This window comes from Capricornis sumatraensis, chromosome 5 (assembly GCF_032405125.1).
Source record: "Capricornis sumatraensis isolate serow.1 chromosome 5, serow.2, whole genome shotgun sequence".
NCBI lineage: Eukaryota > Metazoa > Chordata > Mammalia > Artiodactyla > Bovidae > Capricornis > Capricornis sumatraensis.
In genome coordinates this window covers 98,938,486-98,962,426 of record NC_091073.1, presented here as the reverse complement: position 1 = coordinate 98,962,426, position 23,941 = coordinate 98,938,486, and the positions used below count along the sequence as shown (strand labels likewise).

At 43.8% G+C, this 23,941-nt stretch overlaps 2 protein-coding genes across 4 annotated transcripts in view; one reads left to right on the top strand and one right to left on the bottom strand.

Annotated features, from left to right (window-relative positions):
- The window catches only part of COPG2 (COPI coat complex subunit gamma 2), a 158,406-nt gene extending 157,536 nt beyond the window's left edge, over positions 1–870 (top strand). The window contains exon 24 of the mRNA XM_068973209.1: positions 298–870. Coding sequence (XP_068829310.1) covers positions 298–428 — 131 coding nt within the window. The 3' untranslated portion in view covers positions 429–870. The remainder of the gene's footprint in view (positions 1–297) is intronic.
- MEST (mesoderm specific transcript) lies at positions 768–18,875 on the bottom strand. 3 transcript variants are annotated; one of them, XM_068973212.1, is made up of 12 exons: positions 18,772–18,875; positions 10,109–10,263; positions 8,253–8,332; positions 7,765–7,842; positions 7,506–7,642; positions 7,313–7,371; positions 6,185–6,225; positions 5,600–5,670; positions 5,259–5,360; positions 3,863–3,939; positions 2,980–3,043; positions 768–2,062 (listed from the first exon to the last, which is right to left on the bottom strand). In XM_068973212.1, exons 2-12 carry the CDS (start codon positions 10,260–10,262, stop codon positions 1,945–1,947), a joined length of 981 nt encoding a protein of 326 aa, XP_068829313.1. In that variant the 5' UTR covers position 10,263; positions 18,772–18,875; the 3' UTR covers positions 768–1,944. The 3 variants fall into 3 exon arrangements, with proteins under 3 accessions (XP_068829313.1, XP_068829312.1, XP_068829314.1); XM_068973211.1 differs by lacking the exon at positions 18,772–18,875 and adding an exon at positions 13,396–13,421; XM_068973213.1 differs by lacking the exon at positions 18,772–18,875 and adding an exon at positions 13,396–13,421 and having other exon boundaries at positions 10,151–10,263.
- Positions 18,876–23,941: the final 5,066 nt, after the last annotated feature.

Sequence of the window (23,941 nt, the reverse complement as noted above, 5' to 3'; positions counted from 1 at the left end):
GTTGTTCTCTTAAGATGCATTTTTGGCCCAAAGCACTTAAATCTCTCCTATAGCTACCAATGCCCCCACCTTAAGTACTCCATATCAGTATTATTGAATACCTTCTGTGCACCTGGTATTATGGGAGTATAAAAGAGTATTTAGAATCTGTATGTAGGATTCAGTTTCCACCATAGGCACAAATCTCTAGAAAAGCTAAACTAATAGAAAGGAAATGCAGGCAGAGCATGAGAAGTTTCATTATTCAGAGCTTGTTTTGAGTTCTTAACATGGTTTCCTCACTTCTTTTCCTCTCAGGTGTATACAGAGGTGGCTATGAGTTATTGGTGAGGTCCAGGCTGGCCTTAGCAGATGGGGTGACCATGCAGGTGACTGTCAGAAGCAAAGAGGGAACACCTGTAGATGTTATCTTGGCTTCTGTTGGATAAGGTTTTACTGGGCAAGTTGAAATTGATGTACCCTTCACTGTCGGTGGGCTTTCAGGCTATTGGCATGAATTTCCCAGAATCATACTTTTAAAAATTAATGACTTCAAAAAAGCAAATTAAATATTTGGCCCTGAGCCAGCAGATCAAGCAAACGTCTGTCCTTGTGCATGTCTTTCTGTTGTTGTTCCTTTTTAATACACTTGTTCAGCTTTTGGTGAGCTTGAAAATCAAATACTATCCTATACCCCAGCTGCTTAACTTCATTGAATTCTTTAATGTGTATCTGAAAGCTCCTGGCAATGTTGGAAAGCTTTTATCCCAGAGGGGTGGTGGGGGAGGGGGAGCCAGAGTCCACTTTTGTCAAAATTCATTTTTATTAATAGAAAATAAACACTTATTCCAGTTGTTATACTTGAAGTTGCTAATAAAAAAAAAATAAATCACCACTTAATGATCCTGCTTTAACTACTAAGACAATGAAACTGCGGCTTAAAAAAAAAAAGTATTCAGCACCGTTTGCTCATAGGCCTTTCAGACTTTGTTCTTTAAGTTTCTGGAACTTTCCTGCCTGTAAAGTACAGGAACTGCTGAGCTACATGAGGAACCCTCTCTGGGACAACCAATGAGAAGTTAAGCAGTCAGTATACATTCAGCCCGGTGACTTGGACTGTACAACGCTCCCCTCCTCTCCACTAGCTCAGGAGGGACATGCTTCTACGCACTGAGGTATGAAAAGTCTGACTGTTATTAGCTGGAAGGATCAGTTCTAACAGCAAAATAACAGTAAATCTCTGGCACAGAGGCTCCTGTCTTTAATGTCCTGTGATTTTAGGAAATTCTGTAAATAGCTTGGATTTAGTTCAGTTTACTCAAATGACATGTTTAAGGTCTGCTAGAGTGTCTGCTGGTTTAGTATCTTTATATATATAATAAGTGTAGGGAAATCATAGTCTTGAAGTATACTTAGAATACTACATTATTTAAACCAAAGTCTAACAAAATGTCTACAACTAGAAGCAGCTAATGAAACTAAATCCAAAGTTATGACAAGGGAAACTCACTCTCACTTGACGCTGTGTCACTTAGAGAACTCAAAGCCATTCAAGGCAAGGTGAAGGCAGCACCTTTAGATAATTCCAAACTGGGCCAGAAATCAGCATTTCCAAATACTTCAGAAAAGTCCACAGAAATGTTTCAAAGACTTTTATGCAAACGCATATCTATCTTTCTGCATCCGTGAGTGGTGGTACCCATCATAATTTCCTATGTAACACAAAGACAAAGGCAAGTCCATATACTTGATCAGATGTCAAAGGAATGGGAGGGGGACCATCAGGTCACCTTACAGCTTCTGCTGGCTTTTTACTATGTGCTGTTCACCAGTGTGAGTCAGGTGGACTTTAGTGAGAGAATAGTGTCTGGTGGCCAGGACCTCTTTTGGGCATTTCTTCCTAAGTGGATTACACGACAGATAAGGGAACAGGGGAGGGAATACAGGGGAGCTACTCTTTCCAGCTCAGAAGGAGTTGATGAAGCCCATATATGCATTCAAGAAGCCCATGGGATCCTCTAGCTGTGGATAGTGGCTAATGTGGTCATCCAGAATCGACACTGTGGACCGCGGCAGCGTTTTCCTAGTGGAAGAGAACAGCATGGAGGTGAACTTGAGGCTGGAGGGAGGGGGAGGGGTGTAAGCCAGTGGGCAGCCCTAGTAAATGCCCCTGCGGACATACCACACTGGAAAGAACCAACAAAGAGCTTATTCACCTTCTACTTTGGAATTGTATCTTTAGGCAGATAAACATGCCAATTCCATTTATAATGTATTCATACTAGTTTTAAATATTCCAACAGACCACAATGTGAAAATACAACACATATGCAACACAGGTCAGAGCAGGATGACTTCCAGCTCCTTAGGGAAGTGGCCACTCAGCAACTCACTGTCCGAGTAAAGACAAAAGACCTTGCTTACCCTGAGGAGATGAGAGGGTAGTCTGTTTAAAATTAAATGCAAGCTATTTACTACTGGGTTGTTTCTACTAGGCCATGTGAAGGTATGGAACATTTTTATGTGACATTGTCAGTGAAGCACTCATATTCCGACACCTTCCGACTAAGTACCTAGAGAGAACAACAACCTGAGAAGGCATTTCCACAGCTCATTCTTCCCACAGAGTCTCCTCAGCTGAGGCCAATGAGTTGGCTTTACAATCAAACTTAAAGCAAACATTTAAAATATATCCACTTCTATGCCTTGGTCCGCACAATAGCTTCTCCTTACCTGTACACCTTGGAGCTGTAGAGTGATACATGTAGACTGATAACCATGATAGTGAAAACAGACTGTAGAAACCAAGAGAATGTATAACTGAACTTCTCGATGTTTACACTATGTGAGAGTTAAGATTTCCCCAGTTCATCCTCTATTAAGTGTTTCCTAGATGAATAATATGGCCAGTGAGGTCAGAGACAGGCTAGAGCAACAGCCCTCAACAGGCAGTCCTGTTCACCACTATCAGGAAAACAAAGACCCCTGAGGGAGACTCACCTGTACAGCTCCAAAAACTCGGGATAGGGGTTCACCGGATCCAATGGCCCATAGATAAAATGAACTAGGAGAGGGGAGAGGAATGAATTATTAACAGCTCTCACACCATAAAATTATCCCTCAAAAATTTTTTAAATAATTTTTTAATAATAGAAAACCTAGCTTCTTTCAATAAGTAGTTTACAAAACATGAGAATAAGCCTAAAAATTAGTCCATTTGAGACCTTTTCACCTATAAACACCCATTCATTCTCTTCATATCTTCTTTGCCCTGGACCAAAAGGTATAAGCCCCACTTCCACCATTTCCATTTTATAAATCCAGGAGACTGTCATTAAGTCTCTCTTCACTTATAATTGACCCTTGACATTTGAAATCAACCAGTGATATCTTGAGCACTAATTATTCTTTGTGAGACCATGCACTGTTTTTAAATCCATAGGAATGAAAAGACAAATGAGCAGAAACCACCTATAAACCTCTTTGATTAGTAATCTAAACAGTCTGTCGTCCCAGCAATTCAGCACTGAATGTGGCAGCTACCGACAGTGCACAGCACAGGAAGTGGTCTAATCGCACTGACGGACACCAGCGCCTTCTGCGATAGGAACTCAGTGTTTCATGTACTTCTCTACAACACATGTCCCTGGTTGCCAGATTAAATAAGGGTGGCCAGTTATATCTGAACTTCAAATAATGAATTTTTTTTAGTATGTCTCAAATACTGCACAGCATATACTTATCCTAAATACATATCTGTTGTTTATCTGAAATTTATTTTCAAATTTAGCTGGGTATCTTGTACCTTGATTTGCTAGGTCTGGCAATTACTTAAGCCCATGGTCCCTCAGTTTTCCGGCCAGGAAATAACAGAAATACTCACTGGGAATCGATACAGAGGCAAGGGCTCCCACCCAGCGTCTTCTAAACTTCTTCCTCTGATTGATGTACTGCAATAGACTGTAGGACAGACAAGTCGGCAAGAGGAAAACAAGAAACTTCTATTGCTCTATGGACACAAAGCCCTGACAGGAACCACAAGGAACACAATCTATGTTTTCTTAATCCAGAAGCACCTTGCCATTCCTGGGAATGGCCCACTTAACTTACTCATTTCTCTTAGCCTCTAGAGTTCACTACTGTGTAGCTATGGCAGTGATCATGCCTACTATCAATGTTAGAATGAATGGTTCTCTGTGTTTATGGAGCAGGGACTGAGATCTAGTAAGGCTGGAAATTACTTTGGATTAAAAGTGACTAAAGTCTGAGTCTAAAGTTCTGATTTTGGCTCCACCACTAACTAGCTCTGTGACTCAAAAGTTGTTAGTAACCTTTCACCTCAGTTCTCATCTTTAAGAGGACTCAACTGCATAATCTGTAAATTGACATCTACTTCTAAAATTCTCAGTGTAAAAGTTCATGAGCACAAAGTTTCATCTCCTGCATTATCCACAGATAAAATGGAGGAGGAGCCCTTTCCCTACAGTGTAAGATGTCAGAACTCAAACTCATGTGCTCTAATAACTGTGCCTGGCAATTGTTTTTGTGAACTTAAAACATCACCTTGTAGAAATATTTACTTTCTTGAAAATACAACGGAATTTTTAAAAGAGGCCTTTGTTTTCCAATTTTTTTTATATTAAGATGAATGTTCAAGGATCCCAGGTGAGTTTGAGGTGAGGAGGAGGAATTACTCCTTCGACCTCACAATTCCCAGGGGAGCCACCAGTTAAAACACTGGAAGCTACACTGACCCAGCTGGCAAAGAGGCTGTATCCCAAGCAGTTCCAGATATCCTATCTCAGGGTCCCTCTGTGAAAGCATTTGAACCAAAGGATGGGAATTCTTTGTACAAGACAAGAGAATCCTCCCTCTCTGTCCCTGTTGCTATAGAAAGGATACAAAAAAGTAAGAAATCTATACTTTGAGAGAGGAATTAGGCACCTTTCAGAATTATGATTATACATTTTGAAGCACTTACTACTGGCAAAAGGTCCAAAGACAATTTACCAGTCAATCGGCCAGTTACAAACTGAATTAGCACTGGAATTTGCAGCTGTTTATCCAGACTTTTTGTACCAAATGGCTTAGGCTCAGTGGTTACTACTCTCAATTTCTTTCTTCTTAGAAGGTACAGAGCAGGACTTCTTGGTTTGCCTCATACGTCATAAGCACTCTTCTTGAAGTTATGAAAGCAAAGAACAGAACACAATCCCACATCTTTTCCCTACTTCCCCAAAAAAGTGTCTCTGGAAACCAAAACAAAGGTTATTTCTTACCTGTCAATAACCAAGTTCCCATCATTGTTGCGTATCCCTGCCCACATGTCCCACAGCTCACTCTCAGAAGGTCGGGTGTATGGCCCAAAGACAGGGGTGAGACTGAATAAGTCCAAAAAAGCAGAAAGGTTAAGTGTGAGAAGAGCTCAGCACATCAAGTATGATTGGCACTTCAGGTCACATATGTCCAACCCTTGACTGGTTTTTATGAATTCCTCCTACTACTTGTCTGGCAAGTGGTCAACACCTTTAAAGTATCAAGCCCTAAGATCTGGCCCAGAGTTTTAATGCAGCAACACTGTTCACGGGCTGAAGTAAGTCCGTCTTTAACAAAAACTTACCCTCGAGAGAATACGAAGAAGTTCATCAGCCGTGTGAGGATGGGTGACAGCATGCCTCCATCTTTGAGAAGCTATAGGTATAAAAGTAAAACTCAGGATCCAAGGAAAGAAGACAACTAGCCAGGATATAAAATTTTATACTAGGAACTAAAAAAGGACTTTAACTAAACCCACTGGCTTTCAGTTTCTTGATTTGCTTACCCACATTCTTTTCTCATAGATGACAAACCTACTTGTAATTTCCTTTAAGATTACATTCTACACTGATATATTTGATTTGAGGATCCCATAATGTTGAAACATCATGCTAATGTCCTAAGTCTTTAGATAGCTGTATTTCTCCAAAAATAGTTATTGATCTCATTTTCAGAAATAAGGCTTTGCTTATCTAGGGTTACTTCTACTGCTTTGCTTTTCCTTTATTAAGGACAAAATTTACTTCATTAACATATAAGTTCAGGAAGAAATAGATTTTTTAACTACAGCCTGTGGCAGCAGGTATGTGCCCTTATAAAGGTCCCAGCATTACATAGGTCAGTATAAATTTGAAAAACTATTAAAGAGCTGGTCGATGGAGTAACCAACCTTTTGTAGAAGGAGGGGACGGTGAGTCTCAGGAAATATACCTGTAGGAGAAGAGACTTACGTTAGTCATTTACCAACAATTTTAGGCCAAAGAGAGACTCATCATCAGAGACTAGTCACCCGATTAGTCACCTTAGTGGCTTTTACTGCCAAAAACAGAATTACAAATAAAAACTTAGTACTGTCATTTATTAATTCTCCAGGGAATTGTGTTTACTAGGTCAGATTCTATCCCACTAGGATTACTTTCCCCACTGCAGAGAAAAGGGAAAAATATGCCTCAGTCATCCACACTGGCAATGATTAGACTTGCTCCCCTTAGCGATTCCACCCATTCCTTGGAATGCATAGTGTTGTTACTGTTTCGGGCTGCAAAGGAAACCAGATATTTTTCAGGAAGTGTAGGTCCTTAAACCTAGTTTTCCCATTTCCATTTTTTTTTCCCCAGAGTGAGAGAAAGCTATGAGCATGACTGATAAAAAGATTCCTCTCCCCATCTGCCCTTAAGGTAGTCTAAGGTATTTGAGGGACACCTGGATATATTAATAGATTTACAAGCCAGGCTCAATGGCAGGCAAAGAACAGGAAACATCTCCAAAAGGCCTAATTAAGGGTTCTCTAACTTGCAGCTGAAACTTGGCACTGCTGTGAATTGAGAGTTTCCGACACACCACGACAGTGTTAGAAGCACGTGTGGCTGCATCTCCACTGTCTGCAGAGCCCACTGCAGTAGCTGCAGAGACAGTGAAGCATCATCTGCACTCCCCACTGCTCCTAATCACAGCTGTCAGCAGACCCACCATGAGATCGTGCTGGAATATGCATTAAACACATATAGAAATCTTACTATACCCTATCTTATGGTAACACACCTTTTTATTAACTTATATCAAGATAATCAGTTTCCTTTGTAATCTTATTTTCTATATTAAAAAACATTATTCTGAGAAAGGGTCAGTACATCTCTTCAGACTACAAAAGTGGTCATGGCATAGGAGAGGTAAAGATCCACTCCTTTCTGTGGGTCTGTTTGCAGTACCATCAGACGACCATTTAGACGTCACTGCTGTTTCCAAACATGGCCCTTCTAGGCTACACCTCACTTCCCACCCTCCTCCATGCAATTACCTCCATTTGACAGACACAGACTCTTGATTGTAAGCCGACCAGATCGATTCTGCTTGAATCTAGAGAGAGAAGGGAAACACACAGCTAACTGAGCCAGTGAAGACAAACTCCCAAGAGGGAAAAGGGCCAGAAAGAATGTACTTCTACCATCTTAGACGAGTGAAACCTGTAGGAAAGTCATGGCCTCACTAACCTGTAGAGCAGCTCCTGAGCCACGGTGTCCCCGTAGTCGTGAGACAACAGGTTGATCCTGCGGCTCTGGAGCCCCAGATGTCGCAGAAGTGCCTCCACGATGCTGGCCTGCTCAAATATGGAATAGTGATGCGGCCTCTAGAAAGAGGAGAGCCCAGACACACAGGATGAAGTCGAAGGTGCAGGTCTGTCTGCCAGCCAATCCCTTCATCCTCACCTACCCACAACCCTCAACGCTGTACCATCCAGATGCCGCTTACCGGTTTGTCACTGAAGCCAAAGCCTAGGAAATCAAGGGCAATCACTCGATGAAACCTCAGGGTCAGACCTTCCCAAATCTACAAGAGAGAAAGGGATGGTTTGGTCCTTCTAATCCTGCTCCTCCTAGTCTCCAACCTACAGGAACAAAGGAGTTTCATCCCTATCTCAGCTTAACAAACAGCCTTTGATAAAGGGAAAGTCTCATGAAACCACCACAGGCCCACAAATGATCCTCTCGGAAAGTGCCTTATTCCTAATAATTAATCTCAATTGAGGGAGGAACTCGAGCACTTTTTAACTTGGCAACAATCCCACCCAGATTGCCAAAGACTTTTTTTTATTCCTTTACAGTAAATGAGAAACTGTTCTACATTTAATCCTATTTTATTAAGCAACTCAGATACATAAAAGCCTTCTGCTGTTGCACGAAAATCCTTGATTTTGGATTTTAAAGGCATAGTAGGACCTAGAAGTCTGATATTATTACCTTGTACCAATCATAGCTGGATGTTGGAAAGCCGTGTAACAGCACGACTATCTCCGGACTTCCAACCACACCCACAGAGTCTGGGAAGGAGAGAGAGCAGTTAGGCCAACTCTGTAAGAAAATAACTTTGAAGATGTAAAAAAAATCTAAGTAATCTGGTATAAAGGTCAAGAAACCCTGACCAAATTAATTACATTAAAATGATACATTTCTTTTTAAAATGCAAGCTTATTGCTTTAGGTAAGAACATTTGATAACTATTTTATTTTATCCAGTATATTTAAAAATTGTAAATACAGCCAATATTTGATAAAAACTTTAAGTGGAGCATAGTCTATAAAAATACTGAATCACTGATGTTCTACACTGAAACTAATTGTAAAGCAACTATACTTCAATTTTTTTAATGTAAATAGCTCACTTTATATGAAAATACTTGATGGCAGACCCCTTACTTTCACCTAGGTTTTTAAAATATTTCCCTGTTTCTCCCTTTATTCTGTATTATTGTTATGTAAATTGCTTTTCCACAGTAAAGTTTCACAGTTATTAAAAGTACACTCACAATTTACAAACTACAAGTTCTGTGTACCTATTAGTAATGAACAGCCTCACAAAAATTCCCTAAAATATAGTAACTCTTCTTCAACTCAGTGAGCTCAGTTTATGCTGTTTGCCCAACACTATTATTTCCCGCATTGGAGACTCAGTCGAATATTAAAAGCGTAATGCTCGAATACTACAAAATTCTAACAGTTATAAAAAAGGGTAATCAACATAATCATTAACATTTTTTAGCGTATAAACATCTTTTATATTAGCCAAGCATTTAAAGAGTAAGTAGCCTTGCTAATAGTATTAGATTAAAACTCATAGATTCATATACCACCACTGGCATGAGAATTTGATAATGAGGTTTATAAAAATAATTTGTTAGAAGCAATTAAAATTTTTATATACTTTAGATGTCTTAGTCTTGAGAATCCACGCAAATAAATCATTTCATTTACAAGTAGTACTGTTTGAAAAAAAAAAAAAAGGAAAAAAATTAACACATACATGAAGATTTCCCCTCAACATCAACTATTTAAAGCACTGAAAAACTGGAAACAATCTAAGTGACCAACATAAAGAAAATTATATACTTACTTTTTATGGAATACAGCAAATGAGAGGAGGTCAGGAGCAATAATGAAAAACGGTTTATGACAAACATTTTTCGTTATTGCTCTTGACCCCCGCCCAAAAGTAATCTTTTCCGATCTCATTTCTCATTTTCTCTACCTATAAAATGAGAAGAACAGCACCTACCTCCAAGTACTGTTGTAAAGATTAAATGAAATAATGAGGGTTGAAGATAATTAGCAGTCGATAAGTAGCAGTCATGACAATAATTATTAGCAAGTTAATTTATACAAAGGTACAATATTTAAATCACATTCAGTTATGCATATAAGAAATAATCTTTATAGAAAAATAAACTCCAGGGTGGGGGAGGAACAGAACCACTGGTAGCTGTGTCTATGAATGCTGTTTATATTACCTGACACTAGGGGCACTCACAAGAGAAAGCCAGCACTGTCTATCGTTACAAATCAGACCACAAAGTAAATGAACAAGTCAGTCTGCAGACTGGAATCTCAATTCCACCACCCTCTCTCCCTCCCAGCAGTTTCCTGTGAGCTTCCCTGCTGTCAAGGTAATGAGAGAAATTAGTCCATTCCTCCAAATGAACACTGCACAGAAAAAAAAAAAAGGGTTTTGCCTCCATCGCGGAGGGGCGACAGAGACCAATGGACGCAAAATGGGACCTGTGGGATCTTTTACATGCAGTGTTCCAAAAGCCCTGTTCTTACCTTGGTAGAAGATGCGCAGTCCCTTGTAGGTGAAAAATTTGCCTGACGACTTCCATGAGTGAAGAGCAGGGGAAAGCTGCGGGGGCGGGATGTGCAGATAGGCCGCAAGCAGGGGCACCGCCAACAGCCCCACCTGGACCCACCACTCCCGCATCCTGTAGGAAAATCAGAAACCTGGTGTGAGCAGGCAGGTGACACTGCGCAAGATCTGCAGGCCCCAAACCGGTCAAGTAGGGGGGGAGTTTCTGCGCTGTGTGGTGACTGCCTTGTCCTCCGTGTCAACCATGGCAGAAAATGTACTCTGCCTCCTTACGGCCATTGCCATATTTGGTCATCGTTCTAATTTTAAGGGAAAATAGATTATTTTCATATGTAACTTTCCCCCTCAACTTCTCCCCACTTTACTCTGCAGCCCCTCCCCTTGTGCTGTAGAGGTTTTTATATAAAGTAAAAGGAAGACAAGTTACTTAAGTAACTGCATTGGCTTTTATCAAGGCATTCCCTGGGGGGATAGGGGTATTTCCCTCATATTTACTCTAAAAGCTCTACCACCTACCCACTGGCCCCCCACCAGTAAGATGTTTTACATATATGTATTTTTTAACTCATTAAAAAACGTAGACATCACATGTCCTTAAGCAGAGAGCTGCTCTTGATTTTCTAATATTTATCAACCCTCTGACTCCAGTGAAGCCCAGTTTGATACTACTATATAGATTTGTGCTGAGAAACTGCTAGGGATAAAGAGTGTGAAAATAAGAAGATAGGTGCTTTGTACATTCCAACATAAGCAGCTTTGTCATGACCCTGAATATCTAATCTCTTAAGGCAGTGGAGCAGCAGATTTTATTTCTGCTTTTCTTAGCAGACTCTTAAGGAAGCACCCCTATTTATTTATTAGCATGCCCCTTACTCCCCATCTCCCCCCACACCCAAAAGGAGACAGAGAACCTGAGAACTGATTTTGTTTTGGGGAGGAGGGCAGTGATTTACACACCCAACTTTTTCATGCCCACGACTTTGAAGGTCCAGGTCAGTTTATCCACAATGACAAGTGCTAAACAGGAATTAGAAACAGTCCTCTCTGTTCCTAGCTTATAACTCCTGAGGGTCACCAAGGAAAGAATTATCAGTAGCATGGATGTTCTCTTAAAAATAGCCAGAATGGAAATACCTGCTAAAGCTAAGAATTACCAAGAATACAGAACTATAAACAAGCAGAATTCATTGTGAAAGCCCTGGTGGAAATGACTTTGTCTGGACACACACCCTTCTACCATATTACCTGTAATCTGGTCACAATCCCTAACAAACTAATATTTATTTTAGAGCTTTTTTTTTTTAAATAACTTGTGGTTTTAGATCCACAGAGAATCTCAGCTCCTTTGCCTATTTTAAGGCAAGCCAAGGCAGTCTTTCCACCCCCCGCCCCCGAAGTATATGTCCATAAAATAGTCAGTGACTTGGTTCTATCTTTTAAGACAGATTAAGAAATGATTAGAAAAAGTACCCTGAACATGATCATTATATCACAATATTCACCCCATCACAGTAGTAGGCTGCATCCCATTATCTCCTTAAAAGGTGAGGTGACAAAAGCTCTTATTAGATTTAGGTTATCATTTCTCCATGCTACCTGTCCTGGACATACATTTTCACCTGCGCATTGCATCCTTCCTGATCTCCCCATACTTCTCATTCATTTACAGGTTCCAGCAGCCGTGTATCTGCAGTGACTCAGCAGAGAGTCAGGGAGGGGACACTAGAGGAGAGGAGCGGGAGGCGGCTCCCCCCTCCATTCCTGGGGTTGGGGGGGGGGGCAGTGGTAGCCCCAGGAATGAACAGATGCTGTTTCTGGGCACCACCATCCACCACCTCTTCCTTCTCTTTTACTCTAAGAAAGCAAAGAGGCAACCCCTCACTAAGCCATAAATTTAATTACTTCAGTAAAAATGCCCCTAATAATATTTTAGGACTGTTATAATGAAAGCAATCAGGCAGGCAGTAGGTAAAATGGATTAAACATTTTTTTACTAAAATCTCCATTATTTGATGAACCAAGAATTAAGAATATAAATTCAGCAAATGCCAGTAACCTTCCAGAAATTAATGAACATTTATGAGCCTTTATCTTGTAAATAGGAAAAATACACACATTTAATACTACCAAACCTGCCCACTTTAGAGCATCTCAGGGAGACTGTGAGCTACTCTGTGCGTGTGTGTGTGTGCTAAGTCGCTCGATCGTGTCCGACTCTTTGTGACCCCATAGACTGTAGCCCACCAGTCTCCTCTGTTCATGGAATTTTTCAAGCAAGAACACTGGAGTGGGGATCTTTCCTTCTCCAGGGGATCTTCCCAACCCAACTGCATCTCTTGCGTCTCTTGCATCAAATGGAGGATTCTTTACCACTGCGCCATTTGGGAAGCCCACTACTTTGTAAACCAGTGCAAATAATTCATGTGTAATATTATGACAGTTTGGTCACATCATTCTCACTTGGCTTCCTGTTACTTAAATCTAAAAAATACTTACGCCTTCGTGATAACACACTGCCAGTTCTAGTCACACCTATGCGGTAACTCACGCCACAGCGACCGCAGGGTCTTCAAACCCTAAATCACGCCAAGGCAAAACCCACGTCTAGAAACCCTAAATCGCGCCAAGGTGATGCCAAGGTCTAAAAATCTTAAGTCGCGTCAAAGTGAAACCTAGGTCTAGAAACACTCAATTACACCAAGCGAGTACTGGGGTCTAAAAATCGTCAATTGTGCAGGGGTGACGAGGATCTAAAAATCTTCAATCGCACCATAGCAATGCCAGGGTCTAAAAATTCTCAATCATGTCAGGGTGATACTGAGGTCTAAACATTCTAAATTACATCAGAGTAGTACCAGGGTCTAAAAATCTTAACCCTGGGGCATACCAGGGTCTAGAAACCCTAAATCGCACAGGGCGACGCCCAGGGTCTAGAAATTCTAAATTGCATCAGAGCGATACCGAGGTCTAGAAATCCTAATTCAGGAAGCTCCAGCGTTCTGAACATTCTACGGCATTCGGGCGAGACATCTCCTCCCAAGCAGGTAGAGCGGGCTCAGAGGACAAGAACGCATGCCCCCCGACCTCCCAAGATTTTCCCCTCCACTGCAGGAGTGGCGGTCCGGTAGCCCCAGCTCCGATCGGCAACGTCTTACCCGCTAGCCCGCACCCCATTTAGGGACAGAGGCTCCAAGCCAGGCACACATTGCCACCGCCACCCCACCCCTGGCGCCCGCCACGCACCCACCTGCGGAGACGATCTCGGCGCACCATGGTGGTGTCTTAGCCCATGCCGCCTGCTCGCCGGCCCAGAGCAAAGGGCGCGCAGCAGCGCCCGCAGCCGTGCAGGGCTGGCCGGCGGCGGGGCACAGCCCACGGCCCAGGAGGGCGGCGCGGCCGCGGCAGGCAGCCACCGGGGTGGGCGCTGCGGCAATGCGCGAAGGCGCGGTTGCCGCAGAGGAGGCGCCACCCGCCGGGATGCACCGGGAGGTGCTCGTGGCCGCTGCAGCGCCGAGCGAGTGGGCACCGACTTTTAGAGCCCACCCGCGCCCCGCCCCTGGCCCGCCCACCGCGCCGCAGTGCCCCTCCCGCTGAAGCCACCTCCCCTCCTCGCAGCCCTGCTGCTGGCACTAGGAGGGGGCGCCCCTCCTAGAGCAGCTCCTGGGGGGGGTTCACTTTCAGGGGTGTTGACTCCACCAGCACCGAACCACAGGTTCTACAAACAAAAACCCTGCTCCGGCGAATTAACAATGCAGGTAGAGACCACAAATTCCTGAGACCCCCCCCAAAACCTCCCCCAGACCACCCATAAGCCCCCCGCCCAAGCCCCAAAGGTGGCCGCTCGACCTCAAATGCAGTGAGACTCAGGGCTGTGGGCTGCTGCTTTTGCCTGGCGATCCTCGCGGAGGCAGGGGGGACAGTGAAGCTAACGGCACAAGCGCCTGCGGCAAAGCAGCGGTCCGTGAGCTCCCAGCACCTCTAGGTCCCTAATTGCGGGGATTTAAGCCGAGCTGGGCCTACCTCTGAGCTATTCGGCGGATTCATGGGACAGCCGCTCAGAATCAAAAGAAAAAGGGATGGGGGACAGCAAAACTTGCGGAAAACCAAGGCTCTCTCGCACGCGGCCACGGCAGCGGGCTTGTCCTCTGCGGCAGCGCGACGTGGTCCGCACGCCCGAGCCCTGCCGCAGTCCTCCCGCGGCACCCACTCCCAGCACCGACCCGACCCGAGCCAGCAGGGGTGATAGGCACAGGAGATGAGACTGAAGCGCCCTTTATTTGTGTAAGACTGAATCACAATGTGAGGGCCCCAATGGTGCCGAAAAGAGGGGAGGATATTCCCCCCTCTTCATCCACAATCCTTTAAAAGGCATTTATCAAGTACCTTTGAAGAGAAAAGTGTAGAGAATCAGAATGTCTGTGTTCGGTTTTTTGGCTGTAAATGGAAATCCTGACAAACGTGCGGGCTGCGGTGCCGGCTCCCTCCAGCGGGGGCGCTGCAGGCCTCCCTTCCACTCGCGCCCACCGCGGGCGCTCCGCTGCCCAGAGTGCGGGCGAGCCAGAGTCCCGACATCCTGGGCTCGAAAGGCTCGGCCAGCCGAGACCACCGGGCGCCTCACAGGGTGCCAGGGAGCTGAGGGGCGCCAGTCGGACACAGGAGAAACCGCTGTCTGTGAACGCTGTCACCAAAAACGTGAGGCGCGATCCAGGGTACACCTCTACTGATGTCGCCTCAGAGGTTCCTGAAACAGTGCTGAGCACCTCCAGAACGCTGAGCTAATGGTGCAAAGGCCAAGGAGAAATGGTCCCGGGCACCCCACTAAAGCGAGATGCTGACCATCTGGTAGGGATGACACCCAAGAACTGACAACGGCTTAAAATTTCCCTTTAATTTCCTGGCAACGTTTTGTGACAGGCTGGTCCCCTCCCTTCAACACACAAGTCCCTCAAAGGCCGAGCCCAAGTATTATTCACCTTTTGTATCCCCAAGAGCCCGCTAAGGCACTGGCTACAAAGCAGGCCCCTAATAAATACTGCATGAATAAGTGCAAGAATTTGAGGGCGCACAGGGGAGGAAGTAATTAAGAAGAGGGGGGAAAGGGTTGTTTCGAATGATGAATAGACATTTACCGGAGACAAAGGGCATTCTAACCAGAGGGGACGGCATTCGAGAAGCACCGGAGGTGCAGGACCGCATGACCTTTGGGGAAAATTGCAAACCCTTTGGGCTACGGCGCTGAGAGGCAAAAAATTAGGCTAGAAGGAGTATTTCATCCTGAGGAGTTTACAATTTGTTCTAAAGAATATGAGGAGCCACCGATGGATTTAAACCCTTTACGGCCTTAATTGGTTACTTAATGAAATTTCAATTACTCCCCTTAACAAGCAGAGGATTACCTGTTTTAACGAACCACCACCTTTTAAAGACGGAATTAATTACTGAGCAAAATTTAAATCAGTCCTTTCAACAAAATAAAGACTTTCCTATTTTAACTAAGAGAACAATATAAAACAAACTTGGCATTATAGTTTCTCATAGTTATTGTCAATGGAACCTATGAGTCCTACAAACAATTCCCTACTTTTATCCTCACCACACCAGAAGCACCAGCATCCAAGATGAAGGAAATTTTGTATTTAATGGACTACGTTCTCACAAAGGATCTTATTCTGAAAGCCAAGGAACATGTCCACCCACATGGAACAAGTGGGCAGACAGGAGGGGAGACCGCTGGGGTGGGGACAAGGGACGTGCTTAAAGACGAGTGAAATTCTGATGCTCTCCACAAACCCTCCCGGACACAGGGCTAGGAGAACCTTCCTTGGAGAAGTAGGCTGCGAAGGACTTCAAATCCCTAACTCGTTTAGGTGAAGGAAGCATTCCTGTTTGGAAGAACCTCCCAGCGCACAGGCAAGGAGTCTGAAAAGTGCAGAGGATACCAGGAGAGATCAGCTTGGCTAAAGCCAGGAGAAAATGCTAGAGAATGCCCCAGGAGCCAAACAGTTAATGAGTTTTCTAACTGTGCTCGACTTACAGAGAGAAGCTTCCTCCACCAGGGGAGAATCTGGCCCAAAGTATAAAACATTTTAAGTGCCTGAGAAAACATGTAACCGTACATAAATCCAAAGCTCTGGCTGGCTCTCAGTGCACTCTTTCAGTTCTTCGACACAAATACCACACTTGACCGAGATCACAGATAGCAGCATTCCCTCAACCCATAGCTTATCATACATTCTTGTCACATTCCAATTCTCAGACAGTCTCACATAGTAAGACCTCAGATTTGTGCAAAGATGAGGGTAGAAAGTTTGACGTTTATTAGCCTGCTGATGTGCAACAGCGGTGTGAGATCAGCAGGGCTGGCACTGTGGGTTCAATAATATTTTTTGAATCCCAGTTTGAGACCCCAGTTTGTCATTACAATCATTACAATGACAAACACAAGGATATTTATGGAGACAACAGGACAGAACTGGGACTGCCACTTTCAAGAATCATAATTATCAATTCATATAAACTAAAGAAGTTCAAGATGGGGGAAACCTGATTGAACAGCAGCACATAAAGAGACTCATGATTTTAGTTGAAAGTGAGTCTGTGATATGTCTCCAAAAACCCCATAGCAGACTGTAGACTGTAATTAGAGAAGCACCCAGAATAAGCTAATTCTACTCTATTTGCTAGTTAGACCTCACGGAAAGTGTTTTATTTTGTTCTACAGACCAGATATTATTAAGAGACACATAAACAGGAATTTGTTCAGAGAAGACTGACTAAAATGCATTGCAAATTATGTCACTGAAGGTGTAACAGCTGTCATATTTTAAACTCCTACTATAGCATGGATCCTTACTCAATTTATCCCTAATTCTCATAATAACTTGCTAGATGAGTATTTTCATCCACATTTTTCAGAGAAAGATACAGCAGCTCAGAGCACTGTTAGTATGTGAAGGACTGTGAACTGAACACAGATGCATTCTGGCTCCAAAGCTGGCGTTCTTTCCACTACCCCACACTGCCTCCCTGTTTAAAATAACCAGGCATATTTAGTTGGAAGAAAAGAAGCCTTGTGGAGTGAGTGGAAGAAGGAAATGTGTTAGCAGTGCTCAAATATTTGTGGAAGCAGCATTAGATGTTTAGACGTTTTATTCTGTATGGCTCCAATGAGTGCAAATTGTAGAGAAACAGATGTCGATTCAACATAAAGAATTTTCCAATAGCCAGGGTTGTCTAGAGAGACTGGGTATCTCAGCCATGTGGAGACGTGACAAGTTTGCCATCTCTAGGAGCTGGGCAGTCCTGTGGCAGGTATGCAAGTTCTGGAAGAATGCATGAATGACCTTTAAGGTCTTGTCCCATCTGATAGAAACTAAGGCTCAGAGAGGTGCTGGAATTTGGCCAGGGTGACCACCCCTCCCTGAAGGGTCAGATCCACAACAAGATCTTTCATCGGTGTCCCTCAGCCCAAAGCGCTTTGTACAACATGATGCTTCAAGTTGGGGGCAAGACTAATTGAAGAAATTATCCATACAGTCATGTCAACCTCCCTCTCAATTCAATTTAACCCACATATCCAAAAAGCCACTGGTGTCTTCCCTTCCTCTTCAGGCTCATTTTTGGGGAGAAGCAAGGGAGCTGAATAACCCATTAACCAGATAAGATCAACTTAAGAGACAGATTACAGTACTACTGAGCACCCCTAAAGTATCTTTACACACCCTGTGCATTACTGGACACATCCCATAATCCCACATTTGGTCCTGTTTAGCTGTTCCACACCTGGAATACATCTTGTACACACAGATAAATGAGTTTAAGAATTCGATATGAATCCTATCTTGCATTTTTATAGTTCTTTACACTTTCATGTATATTATCTCATCTGATGCTCATCACAGTCCTCTAAGGAAGACAGGTTTTGTTTTGCTTTGTTTTGTTTTTCAGTCAGACAAGCAATTTTCTAGCTGCCCGGGGAAGAAAGGGCTACAGCACAGAACTCGCTTTTTTTTTTTTTTAACTACATTCCACATTAGATTATTCCTCCAGCCTGGATGAGTCAAACCAGAAGCAGGTGTTTTGCTTTTCCTCGATTGCTATCAGCACCTCACACCTTCAGCTGTCCTCCTCCACCAGTCCCTCCAGGGCCCCCACCCCGGCTACTACCGCAGGGCTTTGTCATGAACCTGCGCACCCCCGCACTCGGCTGCTCCAACTCCGAGCGAGAACCACCCACCCGGCGCCGCGCGGGTGCGCCCCCGGGACCCCCCCACCCCGACACTCGTCCAGGCCCGTGTGGACATCCCAATCACCCAGGATGTCCCACAGCGGGAAGACGCAGCTTCCCGGCAACTCGAGACCCGATTTCCTGGAGGGGTGGTCAAGCAGGCTGAGCCTCGGACGAGGGTTAGGGGACTTTTGTGTTCCGTCCGACCCTGAGGTTCTAGGATACGATGACTGAGGAGGACCTCGCCCACGTGCCCCTCGAGTGGCGCTCACACCTCGTGCGGCCACCCACCAACCCCAGTAGTGCGGCACGCCTCTGCCGGTCCTTACGGCCTCCCGGGCCACTAACACAGCTTGGCCCCAGGGTTGATGTGGTCCACGCACACTAGTCACTTACCCCGAGTGTGCTCATTCCCACTCATCGGGTGGGCTGGGAGGGTAAAGGTGGAGGGACATCTCTTCCCTGCCCGTCTCCTAGCTGATTTAGTTAAGACTTGGGCTACAAGACTCCATGTTTGGGGGACCACGTTGCGCATGCGCCTCCCGTGGTCACCGGTCCTCGGTCTGACCCCGGTCCCAAGGAAGACCCAGCCAAGCCATCGAATACCCGGCTCTGGGCTAGAGCGCCGCCACCTCGGAGCTCGTGCCCATCGCCCCAGACCCAACCTGTGCTGCTGCCTGTCAGGCGTCAGCGCCACCTATTGAGAAGGGTATGAAATGGCAGGCTGTGCCTCGAACAAGAAGAGGCTGAAGAAACGAATCAACTTTTACAGGGCCCAATTTGCGTACTTTGATGTGATAAAACTGAAGGCCAAGAAGTGATACTTTGATTGGTTATTAACTATGCCGAGATCTTCGGTGAGCCTTCCATATCTCAACTATTTCCCTATCTTCATAGTTTTCCTAAAGACTCCCAAATCTACGTCTCCAGCCCTTCCCTCTATCCCAAACTCTAGAGCCATATATTTGATTGCCTTCTGTTCCTCTTCACGTAAATGAAGAGGCCCACTCACGTTTTATAATCCACAAGGGCTAAGTGAAATTCCTTACCCTTTCTGTTCTGTATCTCCCTCCCACACTACGAACTGATTGCTCCCCCTTCCCCAGAACCTGTGTTACCTTCTGTATTCTCTACCACTGTTAATGGCATCATTAGCCACTCCAATCTCCTCCAATACCTGTGGCCTGATGGAATGGGGCTAAAAGGCAAGCAGCCTTGGGTACAAATCCGAGCAACTTCCCTCCAAAGTATCTTGAATTCATCTTGCTTCCCTCCATTTGCAACAAACAGTTCCCCTTGTTTAGGCTTCATTATCTCTCACCTGGACTACTGCCTCCTGATTGGTTTTCCAGGTCTCCACAATCACACCTTTCTAATCCAATATTCACACACCTGCCAAAAGTGACCTTTCTAAAACGCAAATCAGATCACATCTCCTTTCATCTTGAAACTCTTTACTAACTTCTATTTCCAATGCTAAATTCAAGCTCTGTCACTGGTCATGGAAAACGCTTCAAAAATCTGGTCTTCCCTTTAGTATCTTCTCTCTTACACCCCTACCTCACCTACCTCCCAAAACTTCATAATCTGACCAAATGTTGCTAATTGTAGTTCTTCCCTGTGTAGGAACCACACAAAACAGTGTGGTTTCTATTCTCCATGCCTTTACACATGTTTTGTCCCCTACCAAATACATTATTCCCCACTTTGTCTATCTAAAAAGTTCTTTCCTGAAAATTCAGTGTCACAACCTCTTGCAAGACTTCCGCACAAGCTTTCTATAGATAATATTACTCCCTCAGTGCTATCTCTGTCCCTTGTACAAACATTTGTTGATCGCTATGTGCCAAACTCTTATGCTAAACTCTTTTATGTACATTAAATTATTTAATTCTGATGATAATGCTGTCAAGGGACTACTATTATCCTAATTTTATGAATGAGAAAATTGAGGCTTTGAAAGATGAAGGAGCTTGCCCAAGGTTGCAGAGCTAGTAAGTTGTGGAGCCAGGATTTGAACCCAGATATGTCTGCTCCTGTTTATCTATTCATCAAAAAGTTTTGTAGAATTAAAATGATATTTGAAAAATCACAGATCACCTTTTAAAAGTATTAATGCTTACAGAATTTCTTTTTTAAAGGAAAAACACACAGCTGTCCGAGTCTAGTAGATGGAAATAAGAGTGTTCTAATTTAAACTGATGCTATAGAAGGCCAAATAAATAGCCTTAATGTCTGGAGAAGGAAATGGCAACCCACTCCAGCGTTCTTGCCTTGACGATCCCAGGGACGGGGGAGCCTGGTGGGCTGCCGTCTATGGAGTCGCACAGAGTCGAACACGACTGAAGCAGCTTAGCAGCTCTTGGAGAAGGAAGTGGCAACCCACTCTAGTATTCTTGCCTGGAGAATCCTGTGGACAGAGGAGCCTGGTGGGCTGCTGTCCATTGGGTCGCACAGAGTCGGACACAACTGAAGTAACTTAGCATGAATGCATGCATGCATTGGAGAATGAAATGGCAACCCACTCCAGTATTCTTGCCTAAAGAATCCCAGGAACGGAGGAGCCTGGTTGGCTGCCTTCTATGGGGTTGCACAGAGTCAGACACGACTGAAGCTACTTAGCAGCAGCAGCAGCAGGCTAAATAAGAAAACAATTCTGCTATTGTTCTGTATAATTTATTCTTATTATATGAATGTTGTGATTTTATTTATTTATTTTTAGGCTAAGGGACTGCTGATTGTAAACCATTAATAAGTAGACTTTATTTTTTTTTTTCCAAAACTCCTTCTGGATAAGAGCAGAGAGAGAAAGCTAAATTGAACGAGTCATCATACAATGGTCAAAAACTTACCAGTGATGAGGATACCAACATACCATGAGGGATGTACGATGTCTCAATAAGTTAATATGTTTGAAGAGAAGTGTTTCTACCATAGAGGAAGCACCATATTATTGCTATCCCTGTTACTGTCCACGCTATTATTAAGAACTTCAATAGTTCCCAATTCAGTGGTAAAGACAAATGCATAAGCTGATGAGCGAGTAATATAACTGTGAACAAAGCTCTGTGGGAGTTCCCAGAGAAGGAGGGGCCTGAGGATCAGCCAGGAACTAGGAAGTGGGGGCAGAGAACAAGATGGCACCCAGCAGGGAGCTAGTTGCTAGAACCAGAGCAACACCACCTAACTTCTGCAGAATCATTTTATCTGTTGGTAGATCTTTTACTACTGAAAGCTCTGTTTCTTAGAACCTCTAAAGTTTAATGTTTCCTGACTCTGGGGTCTTGGCCACCCGGCAAAAGAGCAAGACTTTCACCCAGATAACATGAGAGTATGGAGGAAGGGAGAAGATGAGACTGAAGCATGTCATGGGGTGACCCAGTACTCCAGGGAAGTCCCAGCCCCACCCACAAATCCAGTTGGGATAATCAGAACTCCAGGAGGTCCTGGGAAGGGGAAAACACACTTCCCAGGAAAGGCAAGCGCATTCCCATCCCCAGGCCCCAGCCCTTCCCTACCAGAGGAGAAACAGATGGGCACAGACTCAGTGCTGTGTGCAATAAGCAGAAGGAAAGGACTGAGGCCATCATCCAGCTTGGCAGCCACTGCCCAAGAAGGCCCACCTTTTTCCGCCAAACCCATGCCAAGTGTCTAGTACACTAACTCAGTGTTTCCCAAGCCAAATGACATGGAAGGCTGCTTAAAAGTCTACATTCTTTACCACAGACCATTAACTTTATATGTAGGCAAAACATATTTATGTTCCTCCTGTTCTTCAATAAACAGAGTAAAGAAACTTTCTGTGGGTAGTTCACTCTGGACCAGTGAAATGAGAGCAGCTATTCTGATGGGAATAACTAATGAGATACATACAGGAAAAAAGAAGTTAAACATGAAACAGAGGAACACTGTTGGTAGAATTGAATAGATACAACTTTTTTGGAGGGCATTTTGGCAATAGCTATTAAAATCGATCTGGCAATTCCACTTTGCCAAATTCATTCTATGTATATACTCCCTGACATGTGTCCAAGGATTAACAATGCTGCATTATTTGGAAAAATAATCTTTTTAACTGAAAACAAGCTGAGTAGCCATCTATAAGGTGCTGACTATGAGGCTGAAAAACAAAGTTTTTCAGTTTGCATGAAAAAGCAAGGTTCAAGGTTCAAAACAGTGTATGTATTATAATTCTACTTGCATAAAAACACATGTGTACAATATAACTAAATATCTTAAAATTTACAATATCAATATATTTGTATACATATTAGAAATCCCTGGAAAGATCCAGATTTAACAAAGTGGCAGCTTAGGGACACAGGGAGATTTATTTATTGTTTTTTCTTTTGTTTTGTTTTAAATTTGAACGTGAATGCCTGTGGGAAAGGGCTCCCATCCCCATAAAGTCCTCTTTACTCTCTAGTCTTACACCCTTCAGTTTTCCCCAGTTGTTACTTGACCTGGCCCCTAAATGCAAGTGAGGATAGATGCAGGCCCTTGTGGGGGTGGCTGGAGGCATGCTTTTAGTATTTACTTTCCGCTTCTGTTCTATAAGCAAACATGACATTTATGACTTAACAGAGGGTGGAGTGGAGACTGACATGTTTCCATGTCAGAGAAAAGACAGACTAGACGAAAATAAGGATCCTGAAAGATGAGACACTGATATGGAAGCTATTGCTACAGTCAAGATAAGAAACAAGCAGAGTCTGAACCAGGCGGTAACAGCAAGGATGAATTGTGAAACCCAGATTTGAAACTCCTTTTAAAATCCCTTATCAGCCAGTGCAGTTAAAGGAATGTACAGGCTTCTTTGCTTCCTCCTCCTTTCCTGTCATGAAAAGTTGCAGCCTGTGGTTTATCACATGAGCCGCTGGGCACAGCCCTGTTGTGCTCTGCAGGAATCCAGCTCTGTTCTTAGCTCTCCTGGAGAGCCTCATGCTCCTGTACCTGTGAGTTAATTTCTTTCCCTCCACCATGTTGGCACCAATGGGACAGAAAGCAGGAGTCTTTAGCACCAAAGATACAGCAGAAATGAACCTTGGATGTGCCTGTACAGAGTCTACCAGAATGTACTGTCCTGGCCTCTATCTACCTTGTAGGCTCGTGGCTTCCACAGTTAATATAATATTAGAAACCCTAATAGTCTGAAACTAAGAGTAAAGCTTTACCTTAAAATAAGAACAAGGAAAACTTCCAAATGAAACGTTCCCTTGGCAGCTGCTAATAGCAGCTGGTATGAGAGTCCTGGACACCATACTTTGCTCTTTGATCTGCTGGAAATTCTTCAGTTGAGTGAAATTATTTGAAAAGGTTTCACTGAATTTAGGCTAGTATTTCACGGACTTTCTCTTCTGTAGTCTGAACAGTGGGGAATGCAGCATGGTGCTAAATTGGGGGGAGATTGGGTCACAAATAAAGTCCAATCTGTGAATTACTCTTTTTTTTTGCCTGGCTCATTGAAAGAGAGAGGAATCAGAGGTTTTACAACCATAAGAGGGGTTACACTCCATCTATGATTCACGCTACCCCCATTCCCACTGTCTCTGTCCCACAGCATTAT